The following is a 27,457-nucleotide window of genomic DNA, read 5'->3' on the forward strand; positions in this document are numbered from 1 at the left end:
AAACAAGCTGGCCCGCTCAAAATATTGGTTACAATCGTAATGCTGTCAGACCTTGATATCGGAAAAACTAATATAACAAATTACTGGTTGTAATGAACCTTCAGATATAGCGAATTTATTTTCATCCAATGCGACCTGACTGTAAACTCTTTCCAAGAGCACCTGCATTTGGAATCCATTGTTTCCTCGACCATGCACCCAACCAGGGTTCTCAAACATGCATGTGCCAACCGGGGTTCGCGGTGTGATGAGGAACAGTGCTATTGGCACCCAGCTGCATATCACAATATTTACTGTGACATACAGGGCCAATAAAAATACAAACCTCACTTTTTATGGCTGTTTCGTGCATTGCTATCGCTGTCAGCAGCCTTGTCTTTCAGGTGAAATTGAATATTTTGGCTATCATTGCTAACATTAGTTTAGATTAAACAGTGCAGTCATCATCAAAACATACGTGAAAGAGTAAACTGGGAGAAAAAAAAAGTGACCCACCTCTGTCAGAAGCTATCCAGACTTTCTGAAACCCTTCGAGCAATAGCACCCAACACCATGAGAAGAATACTGTGGCAAAACAAAACAAAATAAAGGAGTGTCCAGAGCATGTTTGATTGTAAGCTTCAACACAGTGCGGACAGGAGCAAAGAAAATACACTTTAAGGTGCCAGAACTGAGGGTTTTCTGGCAATTTGCTTTAAAATAATATTCATTGAGAACTCCACTCCATATAAGCAAAAGGGAAATTCCATTTTATTTTATATTATAAAAGTGCTAAATTAGCTTAGACAGATAACTATTACTTGAAAACTCTATTTTGTTAAGATTTTGCAACGAGAAGTTGTTTTCTAAACATAAAATTAATCGTAATTTAACTTTTCAAATGCTGCACTGAAGCTCAGCCCAGTGCTTGTGAGACGTGACGAATTTCGAGGCAATTTTTTTACGCTTGGGCCGCATTGGCTTAGTAAAGTTCTCGAAACATGACACATCAGAACCCAGTCAGCGCACCGTTTCCAGCCTGAGAAATTTCTCCATCTCGTCCTTCGTTCCCGGTTCATCACACCAGGAACATCCTCTTGATGCCCTTTCGAAGCATTCAGGAATGTCGGCGTTCCACAGCATCTTGAAGTCAGCGAGCAACTAGGAAAGGAAAGCGTGCAGAATAGCTCAGGTGAACAGCATACTCCATGGTTGAAGGGGCCCCGCAACACTTTTCCAAGTAATCGTCAAATGACTTCATTAAAGGAGCTTGTTGCCTCACGAATCAAGCGCCGCAAAATTTTCAGAATCTGTCAAGTACGAGCGGAGTTGCAGGGATAGGTTTCACGCTTCCAAGTGCTTTCTCTCTCTCCTTTCGTACCAGCGAGCACGCTGAAAGATATGTAGGGGGATGAAAAGGGGGCAAGAAGCTACGTCCGTTTGTCAGCGCAGATCATGACCATGCGCACTTTTTTTTTCCCTTCGAATGCACGAGTTACTTTCAGTGTGATCGTGAGTGTGCTAGTGTAATTCTACAGTGTTTAATTCTAGCACTATAGAATGCAGCACGGCACATCGTGGTATCTCGCACCAGCCGCGGTAAATATGCAGCTCATGATGCTCAAATCGGGCAATGGCCGCGGACTTTGTGTTTATGATGCAGTAATAATGACATCATTTGTCGAGAGCAAAGCAAGCAATTTCTCGCAGACTTTAAAGATTAATTGTAATCCGGGCTGCGTGCTGCGCTATAATGTTTGGCTCGCATGTTACCAGGGGCCTCTACTACCGATTGGCAGTGTTTTCTGACCATGCTCAAAAAGTGTTGCAGGGCCCTTTAAATGGAAAGCGTTCTCATATATGTGATGTGCTGATAAAATAAGTGTAGAAACGTTTCAGCTCCCCCAGGGGAGCCTTGTTCACAATGCCAAAATGTTAATATACATTTGTTTTTTAAAATGATTTGGTCAATGTACGGATCCTTTCTTTCAATATGTTGCATCCTGACCAGACGGGCCTTCGTCATACCTTTCGACTTTGTAGCTATCATGAAACAGTGAAGAACAGCAGTAGCAGATATCACTGTGATACAGCAAAGTAATAGATACAGCAGCGTCATTATCGTGAAAATGTGATGCGTTAATGAAACAGCAAATAGCGTACACTTGAACCTCATTATAACAAAGCCACATTTGACACAAAATAACTTCGCTACATCCGAAAATTCATTATAAGCGTAGTCAAACCACTTTATCTATTACCAAGACTATTCTTCATTTACTTCGTTATAACTGATAATTCGTTATATCAGTGTTATATTAAGGTTTGAGTGCAGTAGCTATCACTGTAATGGCAGAGAACTTACAGCGGACTCCTGCCTGTAAGCAGGGAAGGCAGCGATGGCTTGCTGCACTGTCATATCACGTATGCTGTCACTCCTCCCTTGACAGCAACCGCTTCGTTTTGATCGCTTGCACCTTCCATGCCTCCTAGGCCCAGTGGGCCGGTTTGCCACGAGGAACTGGTGCTGGCTGACATTACGCCTTGAATGGCCTAAAAGACACAATAAGGTTTGCTCCAGCAATGCAATATGACGCCTCCTTGCATAATACTGCCGGAAGAGTACCCTCGGTGATAATTTGAAATCATGAAACTATCACGAGTTTCAGTGGTGGGCAAGAAAATCTTATATTAAACTATAAAGCCTTTGCACAATGTAAACCCACACATATCTTTTCCAAGTTGCTTGTCATGGATCTCGGGAGTGCTTGCGGTGGACGGAATTGACGGCCACGGAAGACGGCGATGGCACAGCAAACACTTTATTATCTAACAACAAATAAGCCTCACACAAAAACACTCCACACAAAACAAATGCATGCATATCACAATAATGAAAGCTATCTATATGCAGTCCCTAACTACAATAATAGTCTGGCCACATTGGCCTTTTGTCCGTGTCTGTAATGAAGCGTCTTTACTTTTGTCCGGTCGGTGCAGCGTCTAAGTCGATCCTTGTCATCCATGTTATGTCATGCTCACTGTCGACGCTCTCGAGGAGGTCCTGCAGTTGCTGAGACCCAACTGGACAGTCTGTTTGTTGCTGGTTTCCCAGTCGTCGTCATGGGTCGTCGCCAGGATAGAGGCGCTAGGCCTAGCTGCCTCTTCGGGTCCTTTCTTCCAAGTGAGTCTGTGGCTGAGTAACGAGGTGGCACCCCGGGGCCTGTACTGTGGGTCCAAGCCATTCTGCTGCAAAGGTGTTGCAGGTGCTCTGGGAACCGCTGTGATGAGGATGTCGCGACTCCACGATAGCCTCACCCGGCTGTTACTGAGGTCAAAGTGTATACGCCCACAGACTCTTGGTGCTGCACCTCCGGATCCGGCACTCACTGCTCTCGTCACACCCGTGAGACGCTGGCTTCATCAACCTTCTTCGAATGGTGCCCCACAGATAATGCCCATTCTCTCTCCTTGGTTTTTTCACCATGGCACGGGTTGCGTGCCACGAGCCCTCGTAAGACCAATCGTGTGCGTAGAGGTAGCAGAGGTGCACACTATTGAGGATTTTGTGCTCCTCCCACACCATCGCGTACCATCGAAACTTTCCATTGTTTGGCACGTGCCTCGTGCCCCTTACTCATGACATAGCTCACGAATCATTCTGAAGCCAGTAGGTTCGCGCTGTATCGTGAACCTTTTGTTTATTTGTGGCCCGCCCGTGCCACATAGCGCTGCCCGTGTTTGGCACCAATGATCGTGACAGCACTTCGAACTCTATGGTGTGCATCAACTTGAAATGTTGAAAAAAAACTATCGGAGGTGATTTAAGGGCCTTCAATTACTTTATAGAAACAAGATTACATGCTTTATAGAAAAATCAAGCATTTCCTTTAATACTGGTACCACAGGTGCACTTGCAATGCCATGAAACTGCGCAACTTCACAGATTAATCAAAACAATAGCACGGCACTTGCCACGGAACAAGGAACATGCGCGCGATCGCGACACCACAGATCTGCACGGTTTGGCACAGTGACAGAAGGAGAGACGGTACTTACCACAGGACGACTGGCACGACCCACACCCTCCTCTTTTGGTTTCGGTGGAGCAGTAGCTCGCCGGGGTGATGTAGTGTACTTGCTCCGAACCTTGCTCATGCTCCCACACCTGTTCCGGCAGCCGGCGTCGGGACGTTCTTGAACTTCGACTTCAGCGAGTCAACCCACAGCTCCTGCAGGGCAGGCAACCGTTTCAGTCATACATCCTTGGTCAGCCAATTAACAACGTCGCTTAAACACGATTATTTTTACCACATACAAATGAAATTTTCAGGCAAAGTAAATTTTAGCCTGCCAGTAGCAGATATGTAATCCACTTTTATATATCTGAAGTGGTTTACGAGACATATACTATATCATGAAAAATCAATTTGGCCTACTTTTCTGAAATTTTTTTCACTGAATATCCTAGAAAAACGTATATGGGTATTTCTAGAACAATTGGAGATTGCAACTAGACCATCGCTGTTGTTTTAGTGTGTTTTTTATAAATGTTATTGCCATGTCTTTTATGGTGCTTGAGAAATGCAAATTTTTATCAGTTGTATTGCCAAGTAAAACATTTTGTCATGGAAGATATTCTAATTTATTAGTTGTATTGTGTGTGACTTGTGAGCTTTCAATTCCAACAAGAATAATCGAAATGTGACTACTGTATCAAAAGATAACATAAGCAGCAGCCCAGCACATAGGAGAAAATTTCCTCTTTCCTGGTGGAGGGGTGCGTCATGAAGCTGACTTTAGAGCGCAATAGCAAAATACAGTAGACTCTCGATAATTCAACTTGAGGGGACCTCAGGATTTATTTGAATTATCAGAAGTTTTAATTATCAGAAGTTCTCATAAATATGACTCAGGGCAACACACCAACTAACACTGCGATGTTTATTGTTTCTCAGTGCCACAGCAGCATCACAGACTGCTCTGCATGATTGCCAGTAAAATTATTAGACATCAGCGATAATACTAGTACTTGTTATTATACAAGGCACGCACGGGTGTGTAATTGAGGGACGAAATTTGTTGCGTCCCACGACAGTTGCTAGCCCCTTTAATTCATAGGACACTTTCTCACATGGCATACTGCAGAGCAAGTGACTTTAAGAAACGTTTGGCATGCGATAGATCAAGGCCGGACCGTACAGTTTTTTTTCCCCTCGGTCAGCACGAGATTATTGGTGCGCAAGGTTCCGCTAGTTTGGCCATTTTGTAGGCAGGCAATCAGCTTTATTTGCACTGTTAGTAACAGAAAAACGTGAATGTTCAGCTAGAAGCAACAAAGGCCGCAGATATTTCCAGACATGGACAAGCAAAAAGTTTGAATTAACCGAATTTGTGCAGTGAGGCAGTTTGAATTAAGCAGCTTTAAAATACATTGAAAACATAGTGGGCCAACCAAAAATTTAAGATTTCTTGGAATTATCAGAGTTTGAATTATCGAGAGTTTACTGTACTCATAAGAACTCGTTATTACACCAATAGATTCTCCCAGATGTCTAAACTGCAAAAAAAAAAAAAAAAAAAAAATGTTCCAAAGAGTCCATTTTTTGGGTGATCTTTTGATTAAGGCCAATGTCTACCCTTAAGTTCGTATGTGGCAAATCACTTCTACAGAATCCTGCAAGGTTTGCTTCAAGTTGTCAATTAACTTGCACTCACTCTGCCAATCGTTAGCCTCCAGGCTAGCACAAGTGGTAAAGTGACCCACCCCCGGAGAGGCCCCAGATTAAATCCCTGGACCAGTACGAATTTCTCCCTGAGAAATCCATATGGATTTCCTTGTAGCTATGTGCTACAGAAGTTGTGGATCCTAATTATCTCTTTCTTAATTTCATATTTAGCCAAGGAACTTCTTCATTCATTCCCTGGAAATTGAAGTGGAAACATATGCATATATATGTCAACGCTCAATCAAATGGACAGAGTTAAATAAATATCTGAATCCTGGGGGTTTTGCACTGAAACCATATGAATGATTATACAGTGAAATCTCGGTATAACGAACTTCAGGGGACGGCGGAAAAATGTTCGTTATTCTGAAAGGTCGTTATAGTGAAAGCCCAAAAATTTACCATAACAATATAATTTCAGTAACGCAAACGTCCTATCTTTGCAACGGTACATCCTTGAACTCGTTTCTCACAACAATGCACACGTGAACGTCAGACAAGGCACGTTTTTTTTTTTTGAAATACTAGTACGTGATCGTTTTTTGACGGGTGCAGCACAAACTCTGCGTCACGAACGATTCTAGACCGTCCGCATTTTTGTGCGCCGCTTCGGTCGCTGTTCCGCTTTTTTCTATGAATATGCGGAGTTTCCTCAAGTAGTCCAACGCATCTGTGGCCGACACGGACTCGTCGCGATCTTCGGGTGCTACCGTGACATCGTCGTCCATGTCATCGCTGCAGTCCTTTAGGCCCAACTGCATGCACGCGAGTTTTGAGCGACGGCCGACAGGATTTGCTGTCGCGGAGGGCCATCCATCGCCGTCGCTTGTCGCGTCGCAGGTTTCTGGAAAGCCAGAGAACATCGCTTGTCGCCCGGAAGTGAGCATGACGATGTCGGCAAAATGGCGGCATCTCTGACCCTCGCTTCGGTTGCAATTTGCTCGTGATGCTTCCAATCGGCGCGTACTTCAAGGAACGCAAGTTATAGACTACCTTCTTTACAGCCCCATCTCACGCGGAGAACGAGGCAGCGGCCGTATTTTGTCGTTAATTTTGATCGACGGTTCGTTCTGATGATTCGGTGGTAGCTTGCTGCATTGGTGGTAGCTTGCTGCAATGTCAACATCGTCGTCGTGTGAGGTAGCCCTTCTCCATGCGAAGCAACGATGTGAGGCGCTGCGGCTTTTCTTAAACGTTCTATGACAGCAAAAGGAAACGTTGTCGAGATGCGCCTCGTGGACTAACCTCAACATAACGCAGTTTGCAAAGTGCGACGTAGCGTAGGCAGCGTACGCTTCCGGGCGCCCCATGGGATCACAGCAGATACTACTGTCGCGGTTAAACATAAGATTGCGAAAAAAGGAAGTCACGAAACGCTTTTATGGCATCCTTATCTCAAACAAGACAATAATAAACTTGGCATGTTGTCATTCATCTACTCTGTAATTCTTTTTCGTAATTTGCCTGCGTGCACGCAATAGTTTTCAATCGAGCAACCGTGCCACTTTGTCGCGAACATGTGAGTGCTCCCGTCGCGACGGAGCCCGTTTGTCGCAGTCGCCTTCGCTCGAAAGTCGCGTGCAATGCATGCGGTTGGGCCTTTACAAAACTTGATGCGTTGTCGCCTCCGCAAAGGAGGGGGGAAAAAAAGTCCTCCGCCCGCGTCTTTCTCCTCCCGCGCCATCTCAGGTTTTTGCGGGAGGGCGTCCGCTCTTCGCGCTGCGTCGTCTGCTACCTTACAGCTCCGACTGCCATGACCGATACACTGAAATCTAATCCTCGCATTTCGGGATATTAGTTCGTTGTACTGAGGTGTTGTAAGATTACACGGGAATTAAATAACGATCGTTATTCTGAAATGTTCGTTATTCTGAAGTTCGTAGTAGTGAAATATTTTTACATTGAAACTATAAGCAGTCGGCACGGGATTTCTTAAAAGTTCGTTAATTTGAAATGTTCGTTAATGTGGTGTTCGTTGTAACGAGGTTTGACTGTAATTAGTGATAGACTATGGATCAATTTTGATCACTTGTGGTTGTTTACTGTGCACCTAACTCTAAGTACATGGCTGTTATCACTTTTGGCTCCCAACAAAATGCGGTTGCCTCTGCCGGGAGTCGAACCCACGTCTTCAAAGTGTGCCAGTGTGAGATCTTAGCCACTAAGCTACCATTATGGGTAATCAAATGGTTACCTGCTTTTTTTTTGTCGCAGAGGAAAAGTACGAATGCATGAATTAAAATAGCATGCAATGAAACAGTTTCCCTCTCTGACATTAGCTTTTTTTTCGTAACAGCACAACAGAAAAATGGAATAAACAGCTTGACTGATGACTGATTGAGTACTTAGTTGCGCTACAGTGAAAAAAAAGAACAGGCAAGTGATTGCTGTAAAAGCAGGTTACGGAAGCAGTCATGAAAGGCGCACTATATCCTAGCACCCTTTAGTGGTCAATTTAAACCAGAAAACTAGAAAGATCCTTTTAAAGGGCGTCACAATACACCCTTTTCTTGGCACTCTACGACTTTTAACGAGCGCTAATTATTTATCTCACCCTTCCGGTTTCTCCGGTGGTATCAATCAGGTGTGGGTACTTGTGGAGCAGGAGGTCCACAGCAGTCCTGTAGAGGTGCGACGTCGGGTATCTGTGGAAAATCGAAAATTTCAAAACTAGTTGCACAACTGACACATACTACTACAGACTTTTTAGCGATCATTAACGCGAGCCAACACGACAGACCAAGATGAAAATCACCAAGCCCGGCAGTCCACGCTGTGCTCGGCAAGAGAGCACTAGGGTCGGTTACAACTAGAGCTGTGCGAATAGCAAAATTTTGGGTGCGAAGCGAATTCGAATAATAAAGACTGAGTGCGAATCGAATCGAATAATTTCGAATAATTTTCGAATATTTCTCAAACATTTTTCAAATAATTCGAAGTGAAATTACAGAAAAAGTTGCAGAGAATCCCTAAGTATGTGCTTGTGAGATAGCAACATGAAAGTGTTCCTTTTCGCTAGGTTGATGAAGCGCTGGTGGGGTCATATTTCATAGTTGTCTTTCTTATCAAGAATGAGGCAATGTAGAGGCTGAATGGTATATATGTACATGATTTGGTGCAACCAAAGTGTTGCCGACAACACTTTACATGTGATAGGCAAATATGCCATTTCCTCGGCCTCTCCTTCTCTTTCAACTTCTGTGGAAGTTCAACTGATGTGGCAGACAAGGGTGTGCTCTCTTCAAGTCCGGAGTTCCAAATCTGCCTCGTAGACGTCGATATATAAGAACATCTGAAATTTTGGATGCTAAAAAGCTTTGGCGTCCGATTTTTCGGACTTCCTGCCCAAATTTCAGGTCCAAAACAGCATTAATTGAGCCCCCAACTCTGCCACATCTTTCATCTCCATATTGGAACCAGCGTTTTCTTGAGTTAATACATTTGCGACCGTAGCTGAGCTTGAAAGGCAGCTTTGCCGCAATACGGGGGTGTGATGAGGTGAAGCATATTGAAAATCTTGGGACCGCTTCCAAACGGACGTTGACCGTCTCTTGGCTAAGTTCGACCGTAACGGACCTTGAAAGGCAGCTTTGCCGCAATACGGGGGATTGAGGAGGTGAAGCATATTGAAAATCTAGGGACCACTTCCAACCGGACTTTGTCTCTTGGCTAAGTTCGACCGTAACGGAGCTTGAAAGGCAGCTTTGCCAGAATACGAGAGTGTAATGAGGTGAAGCATATTGAAAATCTGAAGGGGTCACTTGCAACCGGACGTTGACTGCATTTGTCTTTGGCAAGTTCGAATAGTTCGAATAGTAAAATTTCAGTGCGAATCAAATCGAATAGCAAACACTACTCGAAAAATATTCGAAATTTCGAATATTCGCACACCCCTAGTTACAACCGAAGAGTACATGCTGGCTCCACCCACAGCTGCCACTGCCGTCCCACCCCCAGATAGAATTTGCATACTGTAAAATCCCAAGCAAGCACCCCTACCTGAGCAAGCACCCGCCAACCCCTCTGCTCCCACCATTTTTTAGGGGTGTGCGAATATTCGAAATTTCGAATATTTTTGGAATAGTGTTTGCTATTCGATTCGATTCGCACTGAAATTTTACTATTCGAACTATTCGAACTTATCAAAGACAAATGCAGTCAACGTCCGGTTGAAAGTGACCCCTTCAGATTTTCGATATGCTTCACCTCATTAACTCTCGTATTGCGGCAAAGCTGCTTTTCAAGCTCCGTTACGGTCGAACTTAGCCAAGAGACAGTCAACGTCTGATTGGAAGTGGTCCCTAGATTTTCAATATGCTTCACCTCCTCACACCCCCGTATTGCGGCAAAGCTGCCTTTCAAGGTCCGTTACGGTCGAACTTAGCCAAGAGACAGTCAACGTCCGTTTGGAGGTGGTTCCTAGATTTTCAATATGCTTCACCTCATCACACCCCCGTATTGCGGCAAAGCTGTCTTTCAAGCTCCGCCACGGTCGCAAATGTATTAACTCAAGAAAACGCTGGTTCCAATATGGAGATGAAAGATGTGGCAGAATTGGGGGCTCAATTAATGCTGTTTTTGACCTGAAATTTGGGCAGGATGTCCAAAAAATCGGACGCCGAAGCTTTTTAGCATCCAAAATTTCAGATGTTCTTATATATTGACGTCTACGAGGCAGATTTGGAACTCCGGACTTGAAGGGAGCACACCCTTGTCCGCCACATCAGTTGGGCTTCCACAGAAGTTGAAAGAGGAGGAGAGGCTGAGGAAATGGCATCTTTGCCTGTCACGTGTAAAGTGTTGTCGGCAACACTTTGGTTGCGCAAAATCCTGTACATAAATACAATTCGACCTCTACATTGCCTCATTGTTGATAAGAAAACTATGAAACACCACCCCGCCAGCGCTTCATCAACCTAGCGAAAAGAAACACTTTCATGTTGCTATCTCACAAGAACATACTTAGGGATTCTCTGCAACTTTTTCTGTAATTTCACTTCGAATTATTCGAAAAATGTTTGAGAAATATTCGAAAATTATTCGAAATTATTCGATTCGATTCGCACTCAATCTTTATTATTCGAATTCGCTTCGCACCCAGAATTTTGCTATTCGCACAGCTCTACCATTTTTTTTTTCAACCTGCTCTTCGCTACAAAATCCTGCAGCAGTGGTAACCAGGAACCCAAGTTCAGAGAGTCTTTAGATACGAGGACGATTTCTTAGTACTTTTACAGTGTAATGCTTCGGGGTTGCATTCTGAGTTGTCACGGATTGTCGGAATATTTCAAGAACATCCTTCCCCCTTGTCATAGCACGTGAAATTTCACACGAAGATTGTCTCCAGTTCAGTAGAAACAGCAAATGCATGCGCATTCAATAACGAATTTCATAGAAGCACGGGTGTGCATTCTTTATTCTTAGCGGCTCTTCCCCCGCCATCTTAAATTTTTGTCCCCGACTGAGCAAGGGCCCTTCTCCAAATCTTGTCCGATTATTTTTCACCATAGGGGGGCGCTTGCTCGGGATTTTACGGTAGATGCGCTATCCAATCGCACTTGCTCATTTCCGTGATGTCAAGCACCTTTCATGTATTTGAGGCAGGTAATTTTCACATAGAGACGCATGTTAGTGTTGCGGGTTTTTGGTCGAAAACTTAAATTTCCAGCCAAATTTCAGCAAAAATTCTGATATCACTCTCGGTCAAACATAATATTTTAAAGTAGGGACGAGAAACTTTTAATTGCTAATATGCATACTATTTACATAAGCAGCAAAAAAGTAGAGGAGTTTTACTGTAACTCAGTTACTGATAATTAACATCATGCTGGCACTGGTGGTAGTAGTAATTATGTATCTACAGTCAAATCGTGATATAGCAACTACAGATGTAACGAATTATCAGTTATAACGTAGTGAATAAGGAATAATCTTGACATTGATGCCCTGTTGTGAACATACGTTTATAACGAATTTGCGGATATAACAAATTAATTTTCATGTCAGATGCAACTTCGTTATGACGAGGTTTGACTATGTGCATAATACATGCACAAATACTGGTTTGTCTTTCATGCGTACTAGTACGAACACATCCAAACCAGGCCTTCGGCATGTATTCTTGGGCACGTTGATAATTCCACTTTTACAGTTTTACACTTTTACAGCACACTAAACAAACAAGGACGGAAAAGTGCTGCGTCCACGTCGTTCTCTTCCATCCTTGTTCGTTTAGTGCGGTATAAAAGTGAATAACAGGCCTGCGGGCTTCTAGGTGCAATACATTGCCACGCAAAAGACAACAACAACGAAAGAACATCACACACAAGATGAGGACGCTGTGTCTTACAGGGTTATCTTGGAGCAGGCATCGAAGAGGCACCGGGTGATGTGACGTCGAAGCCTGTTAGTCACTGGCTGCCTCATCTCCAGTGCATCTTCAAACACTCCAAAGGATGGCAATTCAAACTTCATGTCGTCCCTGTCCTTGAGGGACGGTCTCTCCCTTTTGTCTCGGCTTGGCCTGGATGCATCACGACTGAAACTGCGTAAAAAAATTTAGGCAGCTTGCGCTAGGTGCAAGGCTAGACTAACAGTGGCGCTGGTGGCCGACCTAGTACCGACTCAGTCGGGGGATAGATGGGATTAGCTTAATCCGGCATGACTTGGCCAAGCGTGACTTTACTCGGCACAGGCTCGCCGAGCAGAGCTTAAACAATTACGACTCAATCTGTAATTGTCTTAATCCGGCTTAAAGGGGTACTGACACGAATATTTTCAGTTGTCGTTTTTTTGCGTCAAATGAAAGGTCAAGCCTCCAAGAGCCTAGAAAAGGTAGTGCTAAGCGTGACTGCGCCCTGGAAAAGTAATTACAGTATGTTTTTAAAAGCTAGTTTCGGTTCCTACTGTACCCTGACGTCACAACACGATATGAGCTTCTCGTCACGTGCTCGCACAATATATAGTGACGTTTCCACGGCCGCTCCGCGCCGTGGCTCCGTTGGTGACGTACAAGCGGCCATTTTGGAAGTTTTGATGATGCACAAGCGGCCATCTTGGAAGTTTTGGTACCTGACGTCACCACAACTAGCCAGACTGCTATGTGAAGTCACCAGAACTTGTACTGTAGCCTGACGTCAAGCTAGTGTCGATGTCAGTAGGTGCGCCATGGAAAAATTTACTTTAATTCCAAATTAAAATATCTTATCAGCATTTGCTGAGCTTCACACTTGCTCAGAGCCGTCTCTGCATGCAGGAGGTTGGTATGGCAGAGTAAACTCGCCTTCAAAAAAAGGTGTCAGTACCCCTTTAATCTGGATTATAATATTTATACATATACAACTGGCTTGATCACGAAGGGTCGGAACCGGCAGCTTCGATTTACGGATTAAATCAGATTAGCGTAATCCGAGTTAATTCGGATAAGCTTCGGATAGTGACATTTAGGTTTTAATATTCACTATACAGTAGACTCTCGTTAAACGGAACCTGAAGGATCCAAGGAAATGTGTTCCGTTTAACAGGAGTTCCATTTACTGAGAGATGAACAGGAGTGCAGAATCCAAATATGAAACCAATTAAATTAGATGCAGTTGTTCCGTTTAAGCAGCAGTTCCGTTTAACAGATTTCCGTTTACTGAGAGTCTACTCTACTTAGCCCATATAATACTGTATAACATGCTTATAAACTTTAAAAAGTAATTAATATGCAAATAATATGTACACTTAACGGTGAATTGTGGCTTCGCGGCAGTAAAGATTTCCCCTGCACAGGTGGTTTCGCGTCACTGCAACGAGACCGATTTCTGGAGTGGGGTGGTTACATGCTGTAAACAAAAAAGTCTACTTGTTCGTTTAGAATATTTCGAAATTTCAGAGATTTTAGATTCGTGTCGAAGCAAATTTGAATACTGTAACATTATCGCGAATATCCGAAGCGCTCAAATATTCACCCATGCCTAGCATCAACACAACAAAGCACAAGCCCACAAGCCCAACATTACGGCAACTACCAGTCATGCCAATTCGACAATGTTGAACTAACCTTCCTTCGAGCGACAGTTCGCCGCCGTTCGTGTTCCCATCCGCGAGTGCTCTGCCACCAGCTTGGTCCACGAGCTTCTCCGTAGCAGCTTCGTCCGTGCACGTGCTGAGTAGGTCTGAAACGGTGACGTCCTCCAACTCAGCACTGTTGAAGTTGGAACAATCCGACATGGCCTCACTGCTCTGTTGATCTGGCTCTACTTTGAAAGCCATTGCTTCCATGCCGACGGAGGCATCCCCACCCGACTGGCCGTGGGAGTCAGCTGACATGCTGGACTCTAGTGGTTCGTCAACACCGAGAGCCTGCCGTTGAGGGGAAAATATGTTGAGGGGAAATCGTTCAGGGGAAACTGTAGGGGTTCAACATTCCAAAACCATGATATGATTATGAGGGACACCACAGTGGAGGACTCTGGAAATTTTGGCCATTTGGGATTCTTTAACGTGCACCTAAATCTAAATACCAGGGGGATGGAAAGAAACGCGAACAGCGCGGCACATTGTTTTCATCACGCTCCGACTTAAGTGGCAATAAAAATATGCTAGAATGGTTCTTGATTCTATCATGGATGACTCATAGCAGTTTTTTATTACCATCTAGGCTACAACCGCTTGAAAAGAAATGTGAAAGAGCAGAGAATGTAGATGCCGCACAGTTCGCGCTTCTTTCCATCCCCCCTGTATGTGGGCCTCTAGCACTTCGCCTTCATTGAGCCAGCATTCGAACGCGCGACTCTCAGATCAGTAGTCAACCCCGCAACTACTAGACCACCACAGCAGGTACGGGAGGGGGGGGGATTAAACATGTTATAATAGCGAACAGCAGTTTGGTATCGCAGAAATTTCCCTCAATAAAAGTAAAAAATGCGCTACTAGAGTAGATGCTGCTGACATAAGCTTACGAACATTCAGACTCACTTGTAGTCATGGATAAAAATGTTGATCGTATAATCAACTTACATATATAATACGCGTACATACATTTACGTCTTTACGTTTGCAATGTAAGATGTGCTTTTCTTTTTTTTACGTTCCTGTTAAACCCACTTTGCCATCGTCTGTGCTCTCAAGCTGTTTGTGCGAGCTTTTTCCTTGGTCTCTCACAATACTGTTGCAAATCAAATTAAATTCAATACCATTCTTTCAATGACTGAATTCTTTAAAACGCAAGTAGCATGACAGGCATACTACAGTGTCCTCGCAACTTTGATCACTGCACTGGACTGTTAGTAATAGCGATGAGCTGCTGAAATTCCAACTAGTAGTGCCGTCAAACAGCACTCGCTACTTTGTAAGTGACAAGTTTCTACCGCAGAACAATTATACAGCTTGTTGAGATACCTGCGTTTTACAAGAATGTTTCGAATGTTTTCACTCGCCTTGCGTGCTTGGGCCACCTGGTACCTGACATCTTCCAGCGTGCGCTTCCCTCCAAACTTCCTTCTCGACTCACCCATGATACCGGGCGTCTCCGGGAGCTTTCGTCGTGTGTTCTTGAACTTACTCCGCAGGGCCAGGCACCAGCATTGCTGCAAGTAGCATCCGAGTTAAGGAACTCTCAAGTTGAAATAAAGAATTAACCCGAGTGTTGCAGACACTTCACTTTTCTGCCACGCATTTCTGCCACGCAACTATAATCGTCACCTGGCTTGCTCTCGTTTCCTTTCCTGAAAACCTGGCTCTCGCCACTTTCCTAACAAAGATGCTGTGTCACGCTGATAGCGCACATGCAGTTTGTGACCGGGAAGTGCTGGGACCGTGGTGATAACGCAAGTACGTGAGGTAGATGACAATTATAGTTGAGCGGAAGAAATACTCCCCAAAATATACTAGATTTTTTTCTTAGTGTGTTGGGTGGCCGGAGTAAGGGTTGGGGGGATCCACCTCCCTCTTCAACGTTTTTGAATTTTGCATGTGTACATATTGCCACGCCCACTTCTTGTCTTGTTTTGATGTATTCGGGTTTGACCGGCAGGGACGGTTATCAACGCTCGACGCTGTCCGCGAAGCATTGTTCGAGAAGCTTCACGTCTATAGTAGATCGTTCTGTTAAGATTGCGCCCCGCACGCGAATGTTCCAGCTTTGTCTAGAGATAACGCCGCCACCAGCGATATTGCTGGAAAGTTCGATACCGCTTGTATAAAAGCCGACGCGATTGACCGGCAAATCGGGATGGACTTACTGGGGCCGTTCCCGACATCCAGTACCGGAAACAAATGGATCGTCGTAGCTACAGACTACCTCACCCGCTACGCCGAGACGAGGGCACTGCCTAGAGGCAGTGCCGCCGAGGTAGCGAAGTTCTTCGTTGAGAACATCGTCCTGCGTCATGGCGCCCCAGAAGTTCTCATCACCGACAGAGGTACGGCGTTTACTGCTGACCTAACTCAGGCAATACTGAGATACAGCCAAACAAGCCACCGCCGGACCACAGCGTACCACCCACAGACCAATGGCTTCACCGAGCGGCTAAACAAGACCATCGCCGACATGTTGGCCATGTATGTCGACGTCGAACACAAGACGTGGGATGCCATCCTTCCGTATGTGACCTTCGCATACAACACGGCCGTCCAAGAAACGACGCAGATGACGCCGTACAAGTTGGTCTACAGAAGGAGCCCGGCGACGACGCTCGACGCCATGCTACCCAACGTCACCGACGAAGAAAACCTCGATGCCGCCGCTTACTTACAACGTGCCGAAGAAGCTCGACAGCTCGCCCGCCTGCGCATCAAGACCCAGCAGCACACCGACAGCCGTCGCTACAATCTTCGACGACGCTTCGCGGAATACCAGCCCGGCGACCGTGTTTGGGTCTGGACGCCGATACGCCGACGTGGGCTTAGCAAAAAACTCCTTCGGCGATACTTCGGGCCATACAAGGTTCTTCGACGCCTCGGCGCTCTTGACTACGAGGTGATCCCGGATGGCATTACGAACTCCCAGCGACGCCGCGCACGACCTGAAGTCGTCCATGTCGTGCGCCTTAAGCCGTTTTTTGCGCGTTAGCGAACCTGGGGACTCTATTTTTCTTCCTTTGTTATTGTAATTTATTTTTGTATGCACTTGTTTTTTTTCTCTCTTCTATGTTCTTTCACAAGCATCGGGACGATGCTTTTTCAGAGGGGGGCAATGCCACGCCCACTTCTTGTCTTGTTTTGATGTATTCGGGTTTGACCGGCAGGGACGGTTATCAACGCTCGACGCTGTCCGCGAAGCATTGTTCGAGAAGCTTCATGTCTATAGTAGATCGTTCTGTTAAGATTGCGCCCCGCACGCGAATGTTCCAGCTTTGTCTAGAGATAACGCCGCCACCAGCGATATTGCTGGAAAGTTCGATACCGCTCGTATAAAAGCCGACGCGATTGACCGCTTGTCAGTTGATCGACGGACGACGCCCTGTTCGCCGCTATCATTGTACAGCGTGTATTGCTGTAGCTCTAGTTCTCATTTTCCGGCCACAAGTTCGGCCAAATAAACAGTTTCATCCTGCAAACGCCGACTGCTGTCTTCGTCGACGTCACGACCACGTGACAATATACAGTTGAACCCAGATATATCGAATCTAAAGGGGATCACAGAAAAGTCCTATATGTAGGTAATTTATAAACAAAATATTTTATATAAATACGATATTTTTAAGGGGATTTTCCAACTGCTCAATATACACAATAATTTGTTATGTATGAGTTTGATAAATGTGGGTTGGACTGTACTTGCACACATACAAATGCATGCACGAATATACATAAAGGGTGGTTAAAACCTCCCCCTCCCCCCTTCGAAAAAAATATTTCTGGCTACAACCCTGAACTCCTTTAACTTGCGTGTTTATTTTTTTGTATGAAAGTGTGCGACGAAGTGCGCACAACTGTAAAGAAATAGAACGACACACGCCATTACCGGTGCTGACGTGCATCACTCTATCTGTCTTGTTGGTCTTTACTTGCGCTGCTTCATATCACCTCAAAGAAACATTACCAACTCACCCAGTTGAAGTTTTACTGGGTTAGGGGATGAAGGAAAAGACAGAGCCGGTGCAAACAGCGTGATTTAGACCAATTTTTAACAACAGGTATCAAGCTAAGTCTTCCAACGAAACAAGTGAGCCTGGCCGGAACTATAATGCCACCAGCCCATAAAGTAAATAGCAGTCACGCGTGCCAATACCAGCTTACCCAGTTGAAAGGCCCCTCGGCAATGTGCGGGTACTTCACCATCAGGGCATCGATTGCCCTTCTGTACAGCCTCATGGTTGGATACCTGCGAAGAGGGAGGTTTGCAAACCAGGTCAATTCTGGAGCATGCCATCCCAGTAATTGAGGACTGTAACTAGAAGTGGCTACAGCAATTCATTTGTCAACCCTTCGCTATTTAATACGTACTGCGTGCCCTAAAGAAATGCCAAGCCTGTGCAAAACACACAGCACAGTCACAGCCACAGCTGGAGGAGCGACCTTTGTACTAGATCCTGTCGTAAAATCTCTTGCGGCAACTACGGCAAGTGAAGTTAGAAGGTACCCAGTATGCCATACATCATGATAATTTTGCGAAGTAAGGAAGCATCTACTATGCTATTCTTCATCATTATGCGGAGAAGCGAAGTACCTTCTACACATCTGCCGGGCATTATGTGCACTTTATTGATGCTGTGGCTGATGACGATCAATAATTATGGCTGAGCCCTTTGTAATGGGTGGGAAGCTTTAAACAACCCACTCGCTATGCAATTTTCATTGAGTGATGCCCGGTTGTTATTTGACTCTTATACCATGCTCTATCACATCTGTTAACGTGATTCCTTGCCTGGCATGATACCTGTATAGGGTCTTTTTCAAAGGAGTTTCAAGCACCGGTACTGTTCTGTTGTATAATACTCAATACCATGCGGAGGGCCTGGATTTAAATCCTGTTTGATCATGGATATCTTTTTCTCACTGTGCATGACAGAGGTTACAAACAACGGTGGTGGCAGTGGCAGACAACACCACCAAAATCGGCTGTTGTTGTGATCTCGTGACAGCGTTTGCTGTAAAACGATTAGCTTTATGCAGGTTAACATCCAAAGCAAGTCAGGCTATGTGAGACGCTATAACGGAGGGCTCCGCATAATTCCAACCACCTGGGGTCCTTTAACGTGCACCGTCATCGCACAGTACATGGGCCTTCAGCATTTCGCCTCCATCGAAATGTGACTACTGGAGTCAAGATCTAACCCACATCTTTCAGGTACACAGCTTAGCACCATAACAACAGAGCCACTGAGGCAGCACATAAAAATGCGCCTGTGCACGAGGGGCAGTGCAATTACAGTAGCGCAGAACCCGAAGCATCAGACAAAGTAAAGCATGAACATAACAGTAACAAATTAAGGTTTTAACTTCTCAGAACTGCAAGTTGATTCAAAAGAAGACATGATACAGTAAAACCTCGTTAATTCGAAGGCCTCGGGACCGAGAAAAATATCCCAATTAGGCGGGATTCCCAATTATCCGAAACAACGCGAAATCAAAGAAATCAGCCAGAAAACGTGATGTACGGAAGTCACACCTTTATTGTGGCAAGTCAGCCTACTTGGAGAAAAATTCCTCCATGCGTGACTGACGCGTTCGGTAGTTCCCAGCACTGAAAGTCATATTTTCCAGCCTGTCAATGAGGCGCAGCATCTCAGCCTCGCCGCCGTTGCACTCGACGAAGCTGCGCACAACACTCAAGGCATCGATGACATCCGCCAAAGGGGGTGCTCGGGAGGGCTCGTCATCGCTGTCAACATTAGAGGCCGAATCGGTCGATCTCGCAGCTATCTCGCTGTCGATGTCGGCGTACACACGTCTGCACTGTGCACTCGACATTTGCGTACTCGGAGAATCCGATTGGAGTGCACTCCTCGTCCGCAGGCAAAGCCTCATATCGAGCGCAGAGAGTCTCCCCTTCTTCATCAAACGGGCAAGTGACAGCGGTGACAGCAAACTCAGCGGAGGTTGCCTCTTCTTTCACAAAACCGGCGTGCTCAAAACACCGTCGAATAACGGTGGCCTCCACCTACCTCCATGCGTGAACAATGAGGCAAATACCACCGAGGAGGTCAATGTTATACTCCTTTCCATTGTCATAGCAAAGGAGCATTCGCTTCAACAGATTGTAGCGATATATTTTCCTGGTATGGTGTATGACGCCCTGGTCCATCGGCTGCGATAGCGACGTCGTGTTCGGGGGTAGAAAGACCAGCCTGATTGCCTGCAGGTTCTGAATGTCGCCGTGAGCTGGGCAATTATCGACGACAAACAAAACGCTGCGCCCTGCGGCCGCAAACTTGCGGTCAAGGTGCCGCACGTATTCTTCAAAGAGTGCAGCCGTCATCCAAGCTTTCTTATTGTTTTTATAGATCAGGTCATCCTTGGATGGCAGTCGTGCATTTTTGAAACAACGAGGCTTTTCTGTCTTCCCAATAACAAGCAGTGGCAGCTTGTGCTCACCGCACATGCTGGCACCAAACAAACAGTGATTCTATCTTTGTTCTGTTTCCGCCCCTTAATGTCTGCCTCCTTCAAAGCGAACGTCTTCGTAGGCAACATTTTGTAGAACAGAGCAGCTTCATCAAGGTTGTAAACATCTGCTGCTTCGTACTTGGCGAGTAGTGGAGCCAAGGTGTGCTGCTTCCAGCCGTCGACAACAGACTGATCCGCGCTGCCACTCTCGCCACAAACAGTCACGAATGTCAGGTTGTTGCGCTCCTTAAATCGGCAAAACCATCCATTGCTGCATTTAAACTCAGAATGTCCAAGTTGCAGCGCCAGCTGGTTGGCCTTCTCACGCAATATGGTCCCATTCACAGGAAGGTGTGCTGCGTTGGCTTTCTGCAGCCAGTCGATCAGAGCTGCTTCAACGTCGGCGTACGTAGGCGGGCGTACTCGTGTACGCTTTGACGAGTGCGTCTTGCTGTAAGCATCGAGAATTTTCTCCTTATTCTTGATGATGTTGCACAGCGTTGACAGAGGCACGTGGTGCTTTTCGGCGAGAGCCGTTTTCGACGCCGTCGACTTGCTGGCCTCTTCAATTAAGCACACCTTTTCGTGCAGGGACAAGCTCTTGTACTTCGGCATCTTCCTTCCAAGCACACCTCAATCAACTAATTCACAGGGAAGACACTCAAGCGGAGACAGGAGACAAATAGAGCAGTCGCACCGAATCGCACAATGCTCGCCAGCCGACATCCAAATGGCACAAAGACTCCACAAAACATTCACTTCGCTAGAGTGGCTAACATCGCTGTTGAGATGATGATGATCATGATCGCAACCGCACGCATCGCCGCCTGGCAATTGCTAAAACATGGCGTCTACGACGTATTTCCGGTAAAAAAAAACATGGCCTTCGAGATCCGTACATCAAAAAAAAAATGCATGTTTTAGTTACAGCCTCCGAGATTCGCAACACCCTTTGCATATCTTGGAAGTCGCGGCCAATGCATATCTTGGAAGTCGCGGCCAAGTGTGCCAATTAACCGGGAAGTCGCAGACTGGCCGCACCAATTATCCGGTTAAATTTACATGTAAAATTTGGGACCGCACAAATAATACAAATTATCCGGGATTCCCAATTAACCGAGTACAAATTACCGAGGTTTTACTGTACTTAAAAAAAAGTGCGCCTGCCACAGTGGTCCAGTGATTATGACGCTTGACTGCTGACCCAAAGGTCGCGGGATCAAATTTCAGCTGTAGCAACTGCATTTTGATGGAGACAAAATGATAGAAGCCTGTGTGCTTAGTTTAGATGCACGTTAAAAGAACCCCACATGGTCGAAATTTCTGGAGCCTTCCACTACGGTGTCCCACAGCATCATATCATAGTTTTAGGATGTAATGCCCCGACAGTTATTATTAAAGGGCCCCTAAACCACCCAGAGGTTGAAATTTAGTTGTGGTGTTGCAGTTGCACGCGAGTCTTCAACAACACGTAGCCACGAGAATTTTTCTAAATGGTGCGGTAATAGCGCAGTAACATGCATCTCATGATCCAAAAGCGGCCCTCGCTCATTTCGCTCTTTCCTTTGCTAAGCTCCGTTCGTCGGCTTGTCTCTCCTACTGGCCGAGTGCGTCTCCTCACAGTGCAAGGAGGAAGAGTGGCGAGCAGACAAACAGGTTCTTTTTGCTTCTGACATGACCAGATGCGAGTGGTGCTGTCAAAGCCAATACTAAGGCTACCGAAACGCCCGGAGAGGACAAGGGACTTTATTTTTTCTTATTTCATGGCGCGCCCGCAACTCGTAGCGCTTCTGTGTTTGAAATTGTTGATCGTAACGGCTTTTCTGAACTCGATGCGCACGGTTACTTGAAACTTAATAAGTTATCGAAGGTGGTTTAGGGGCCCTTTAATAAAACTATACCATTGCCAGCACCGCGGCCTTGCCAAGATTGCTTCGACATTAGACGCCACACACTCATTTAGTAATTAAGTCAAATGGGCAAAATCATGGAAGGAAGCTTTTGAGGAAAAAAAAAGTCTCACAGGGAAATTTTGTAGCAAGCTTGAAACAGAACGGTGATGATGTGCCTTCTCAGTTTGGGGGTGATGAGCGTTTTCCTCTCAAGGGCAATGTCGCACCAGACGCCGAAGGAGGAAGGCAGCTCGAACTTGAGGTAGTCGTTGCGGTCGTGCTCGTGCTTGGGGATGATCGCGCTGTTCGGCACCAGCTGCTTCACGTCGTCTGTGACCAGGTGGTCCGGCAACATTGCACGCAGGTCCTCCGTAACACGTGACAACCTCCTGCAACAGAAGAAGACAAAAAATTAAGGCCAGTTCCACACCGTTTAACGAGCGATGGTGAAAGATGTAATTTTTTTTCTTTTCTTGGTGTGAATGCAAGCAAAATAAATTGTATGCATAGTACACAATTTGTGTACTTCCTAAGAAAAAAAAAATGCAATGTTACTGACTATAGAACAAAGACACATATGATGGCTAACTAGAATACGCATAAATCAATGCCCTACGACCTTGCATTTGTTTGCATGCAGTAACTGAGCACCTCAGAATAAAGTTACCGTATTTTATTGCATATAACCCGCCCCTGCATAGCACCCCTAACTTTAACACTACAAGTAGAAAAAGAAAACATGCATATAACCTCCGCACATAACCCGCGCCCCTCCTTTTTAAGCGCATTTCCGTATTTCAGAGCGGGTTATATATGAGAAAATACAGTATGTGAATTTCACACATCAACAGTCCACCATGATTCGTGCCTGAAGGGATGCAATAGACTGCCATCAGGCTTTGCTTGACATGCCAAGTAATGCAGCACATTGCATACTGGTACAGTACTCAAGGATTTAAATGCAACAGTTTTTTTTTAGTATAATGACTGCCATGAGCAACTGCTTATGATAACTGCACCACATCGTTGTAAATCGGGCCACTAAAGGTAATGTCGGCTCTGGTGTAAGTGTTCGAGTCAAAATCATGCCGATACGACGCGAACTGTAGACGCCAGAAATGAAAGTATGTGCGTTAGATTGCCCCTGAATTTTCGCGTTTCAGTCTGTGGGTACTGTACACGCCTAGAGTGCACTTACATAACTGCATCTCCGGGCTCTGCTGTTTTGTTGGACTGGGCAGGTGCAATGAGTGGCTTCATTTCTTGCGAGTGGGCAGCTGGAGCATCCGGTACGTCCTCGACACTGCTGAAAAACAGACATGGAATTAAGTGCTCCATGGTAAAGACCAAAACCAGCGCTATTTTGTTTGGAGGCATAGCATCAGCACCTTTCAGTGCCAGGAGCGTTTGCCAACTTTGCAGTCGGAACTTTTTCATACGCTCGTCTGTGTCTGTCTGTGTCTCTTGTCGCGCTGTAGTTGTCCGAGTATGTACCAACTCGCCCAAGTGTAGGTGTTATTGGTTTGTTGCAGCCCACTTTCTTGACAGCCTGTCTAGCTATTTATTTTGATTTGTCTTTTGTGTGTTGATCAATGAATACATCAGTGCTGATTGCTGTTTCAGGCCGTTTTATTTGTCTTCGTCTACGTCGTGCTGCATTCGTCGAGTATGCAACAAACCACCTTTGCATACACAAGGACCTACAGACAAGCCTGGTTTTGCACTGTCGGAGGCTTTAAGTTCACACATAAAGCGCAAATATTTAAAGCCTGAAAATTAGAAAAGTGAGCTCACGTTATCATTGATTCCAAAGCCTCGGCATCAGAATTGCTGCTCTCTTTAATATTGACGTAAGGTGCTTGCGTAAGGAAACGTCGCCCAATGTGCAGATAGTTGGCGCTACGCTGACATCACTGCAAAAGAGCAAAGCACATCACCCGTTTTTATTACAATGACCTAAATGCACAAAAAGGAAAAACACTTTTAAGATAGATACCAAAGAAAATAGGAAAAAATTACAAAAAACATTGAAATTCCACTTGAAGATGCGACCGTTTCCGATAAACAGAGTTTATTTCGCATATTTTTTAACAGTTGGCTGTACTTCTGAAGGGTTGTCAGCGTGCGGTGGTTGCACGCCAGCGTGCGTGTGGCTGCGCATCGACGGCCTGTGACGCCAATTGTCCCAACAATTGACGACAGCGAAGAACTGTACTTAATGCGAAGAACTGCGAAGAACTGTACTTAATGAAACCACTGGAATGCACAACACAAACAGCGGTGTGAAAGCTGCGACCGGACAGCTTGCGTTGCTATACAGGGCCAACAGTTCAGAGATTACTGCGTGGCACTGCGAAGTGCTTCAAGAATTTAGTCTCTGCATGCAAGTGCAAACACATATGCTAAACGCCTTCGGAGGAATGCATATTAAAATGTCAACCACATTATTTACACCTTAGCTACAATGCGCACTTGCCAGCCCAGATATCCAACGTGAAAAAAACAAAAAAAAACCAAGACACCGTTTGCTTAAAGTGAGATGGAGTGAAATGTAAAACCGAGGAACATTGAAGTAACCCTGTAATAGTGTGCAAAATGATGTGAAGGAACAACAGGAGATGTTCCATTATTGATTTTCATTTGTTTATATATGTAAGTATGAAAACTAGTCCATCAAAAATAGTAACCTGTTCCATTTGCGATAGTGATACGGCACATTGATGAATTGAACTGGAGTGTGAAATCTATCTCTTTTTGAGATACAGTACCCCCCCAGTTTACTATGGTCCCACAAAAAGTGCACAGTGTGTCATCACTAAGCCCATGGAGACAACAACGATGCTTGAACACAACGAAGCCTACAATGTGGCAAAGCAAAACTACAGGCATACCTGGACTGGATGCTGTAATGCAGCTGGTCTCCCTGTCGGGAAATGTGGAAAACTTTCTCAGGTGACGCAGGTGACCTCGGTGCAATTTGGTGCCTGAAAATTTGTCCAAAATGAGAACGACATAGCACAGTAAAGGTCATTGTACTCTCTTAACCTTGTTTGAAAGCTGCATCATGTTGTAGAGAAAATTTTTATGCACTCTTTTGAAACAGTATGTATAATTTCAAAGCCCTAGTCGCAGGGCCTCTAAAGGAGAGCGCCTAATCAGTTCGAACAGGATTGCACAATATACGGCTTGCATACTGCATACCACCAACAGGCAAGCTTTTACAGATTATTTATGTATGACTACCTTTTATTATAGTGATGTTTTTATGTGCAATGGGGGACAAAAATCCATGCCAGCAATATCCAATTGCTTCTGTCTGGCACCAACCAATTCCAGGTTATGTCTGCGATTTTCTCAATTTCATCACAGCACTTAATTTTCTGCTCCAGCATTGCATGGCCCGCCCAACTACACTTTTTTTGCAGGAGAGTCACCCCCATTTGCTCTATAAACCGCTACACTCTAAAAAGAGTTTACTCTCTTTAGGGTGTAAACTGTAACCATTATCTGTGTTGCTTGTGTTTCCTTTCTTGGAGAAATGTGCTCCAACTCATTTTTATTCTTCGGTAGTTCAGTCACTTTGGTAGTTTCATTAAGCTGTCCCTTAATATAGTAATATAAGTAATTTAATTAATATGCAGATTCAGGCATTGCAAGAGTAATTTAGCGAGCCTAGCCAATACTGCTCGTCACCTTTAAATTGGCATTGTCATTTTAGTGCCCTGACAAAGACAAGTCCTCCTGTCGAAACGTTGGCTCCAGTGACAATCCCTGTTCAACAATTTCCCATCGCTCAAAGCCTCCATCTTACTTTGAACTTCTGTCTTGTTTGAATTGGTGAACTCTGTAATGCTTCACCTGCTCTAGACAAATGCACCACGTATATATAGTGTCCTCGAGCCACCATGCACGCTTAGTGCAACGAAGGCAAGTTAGATGTGCGCTACAAATGAACACTTACACAAACTGCTGCGAAGGGTGACTGGTTGAAGAGCTGGCTTTGACAGGAGATGCAGCCACGGAACTCGGAGCAGGATTGTTTTTCCGCACAACGCGCACCTTGCCTTGTGCGGTACCACATCACCGGGCATCAGATCCACGAAGTCTTCCAAATCGGCATCAAATATCTGAATCTATTAGAGAGTGAGTGGTATTTCATTTAGAACCAGCTTTATGCACTGCAAGCCAGGCTACAGCACATGGAATACAATTGTGTTTAACTTAATTTGGGCTAAGTGATACCAGTCTCTTAACAAAGAGTCCTTAACACTAAACTGATTAATCGATAATAACCAAAACCGATAATCTTCCTAAGACTTATAAAACGGCATATATATGGCTGCTGCCAGCAATGCCAAGAACATATGCCCGTCCAATTTTCATTGATCCACATCACGATCGTGATGTCCGCAATTCCGCAAACTTCAGGTTATCAGTGAACATCTCGCGAGATGTTCACTGATAAGCGCTAGCCTGGTAATTATCCAATATTTATGACCGGCGAGTGATTGAATTGAATTCGTGGGCATGAAAACAATGCCTGCCTCGTGGGACACCTTGCAAAGTGAAATAATAACATATCGTTTCGTCTGTATGTTTATAATGCTCCTAGGTTATCACGTGAAGCATGTCATGGAAAGCTGTCGCTTCGATCACAATCCAGAATCTACAGTTCCCCAAGAGTCTAGCGGATATGTATTCAAAAAAAAAAGAAAAACCAAATAGAGTATTTGGGCCAATCTTGTTGCTAGAAAAACTATTGGTGAAGCAATGATATAGAGCATACACGAACAAGAAAACCTAGCAACAATACAATCAATCCCTTCTATACCCCACCCCTTTCTCCTCGTACATTTGGGGAAAATCGCTGCTGACACGATCGCGGAACTTGTACGGCGAACACCATTTTGGAACGGGGAACACCTTTCAGTAGAATGTGCAGCAAAACGGTGCTCGCCACTCCAACGTTGCCGCGATATTTAATACGTGTTCGAATTAACACCGTATTCAACACGCGCAATACGTATCAAAAGTGCATGCATGGAGTACAAAGGAGTCTACCAGGGTGTTACGAGAGTCGAATTCGTCGATTCCGGAGAGTCCCGCGAGTACTCCTCGTAGGCACCCGTTTGCAGCTTCAGCTTTCGCCTGCTGCCGCTCTCCAGCATTACCAGGCAAAACGTCTCCCATGGCGACAAAGACACTGCGGGACGATGCCGCGCATAACCTGACCTTCTAACACGTAGAATTTTTAATGGTTAACCCGTTAACCACCGGACAGCGGACAGTCGGAGCGGGAAATGGCACGGAAATAGCGGCGAG

General features: G+C 45.2%; 1 protein-coding gene and 1 long non-coding RNA gene across 3 annotated transcripts; both read right to left on the reverse strand.

Annotated features, from left to right (window-relative positions):
* Nucleotides 1–1,088: 1,088 nt before the first annotated feature.
* Nucleotides 1,089–23,990, reverse strand: LOC119400432 (uncharacterized). 2 transcript variants are annotated; one of them, XM_037667462.2, is made up of 11 exons: nt 23,930–23,990; nt 23,334–23,438; nt 22,267–22,524; nt 17,934–18,018; nt 15,131–15,280; nt 13,753–14,054; nt 12,058–12,231; nt 8,263–8,353; nt 4,039–4,211; nt 2,345–2,532; nt 1,089–1,140 (listed from the first exon to the last, which is right to left on the reverse strand). In XM_037667462.2, exons 1-9 carry the CDS (start codon nt 23,935–23,937, stop codon nt 4,134–4,136), a joined length of 1,251 nt encoding a protein of 416 aa, XP_037523390.1. In that variant the 5' UTR covers nt 23,938–23,990; the 3' UTR covers nt 1,089–1,140; nt 2,345–2,532; nt 4,039–4,133. The 2 variants fall into 2 exon arrangements, with proteins under 2 accessions (XP_037523390.1, XP_037523389.1); XM_037667461.2 differs by having other exon boundaries at nt 12,058–12,252.
* An 18-nt stretch (nt 23,991–24,008) lies between these two features.
* Nucleotides 24,009–26,197, reverse strand: LOC119401004 (uncharacterized). The gene is made up of 3 exons (XR_005185352.1): nt 26,097–26,197; nt 25,027–25,119; nt 24,009–24,048 (listed from the first exon to the last, which is right to left on the reverse strand). It is a non-coding gene; the product is annotated as an uncharacterized LOC119401004 (long non-coding RNA).
* Nucleotides 26,198–27,457: the final 1,260 nt, after the last annotated feature.

This window comes from Rhipicephalus sanguineus, chromosome 7, assembly GCF_013339695.2.
Source record: "Rhipicephalus sanguineus isolate Rsan-2018 chromosome 7, BIME_Rsan_1.4, whole genome shotgun sequence".
NCBI classification, from domain to species: Eukaryota; Metazoa; Arthropoda; class Arachnida; order Ixodida; family Ixodidae; genus Rhipicephalus; species Rhipicephalus sanguineus.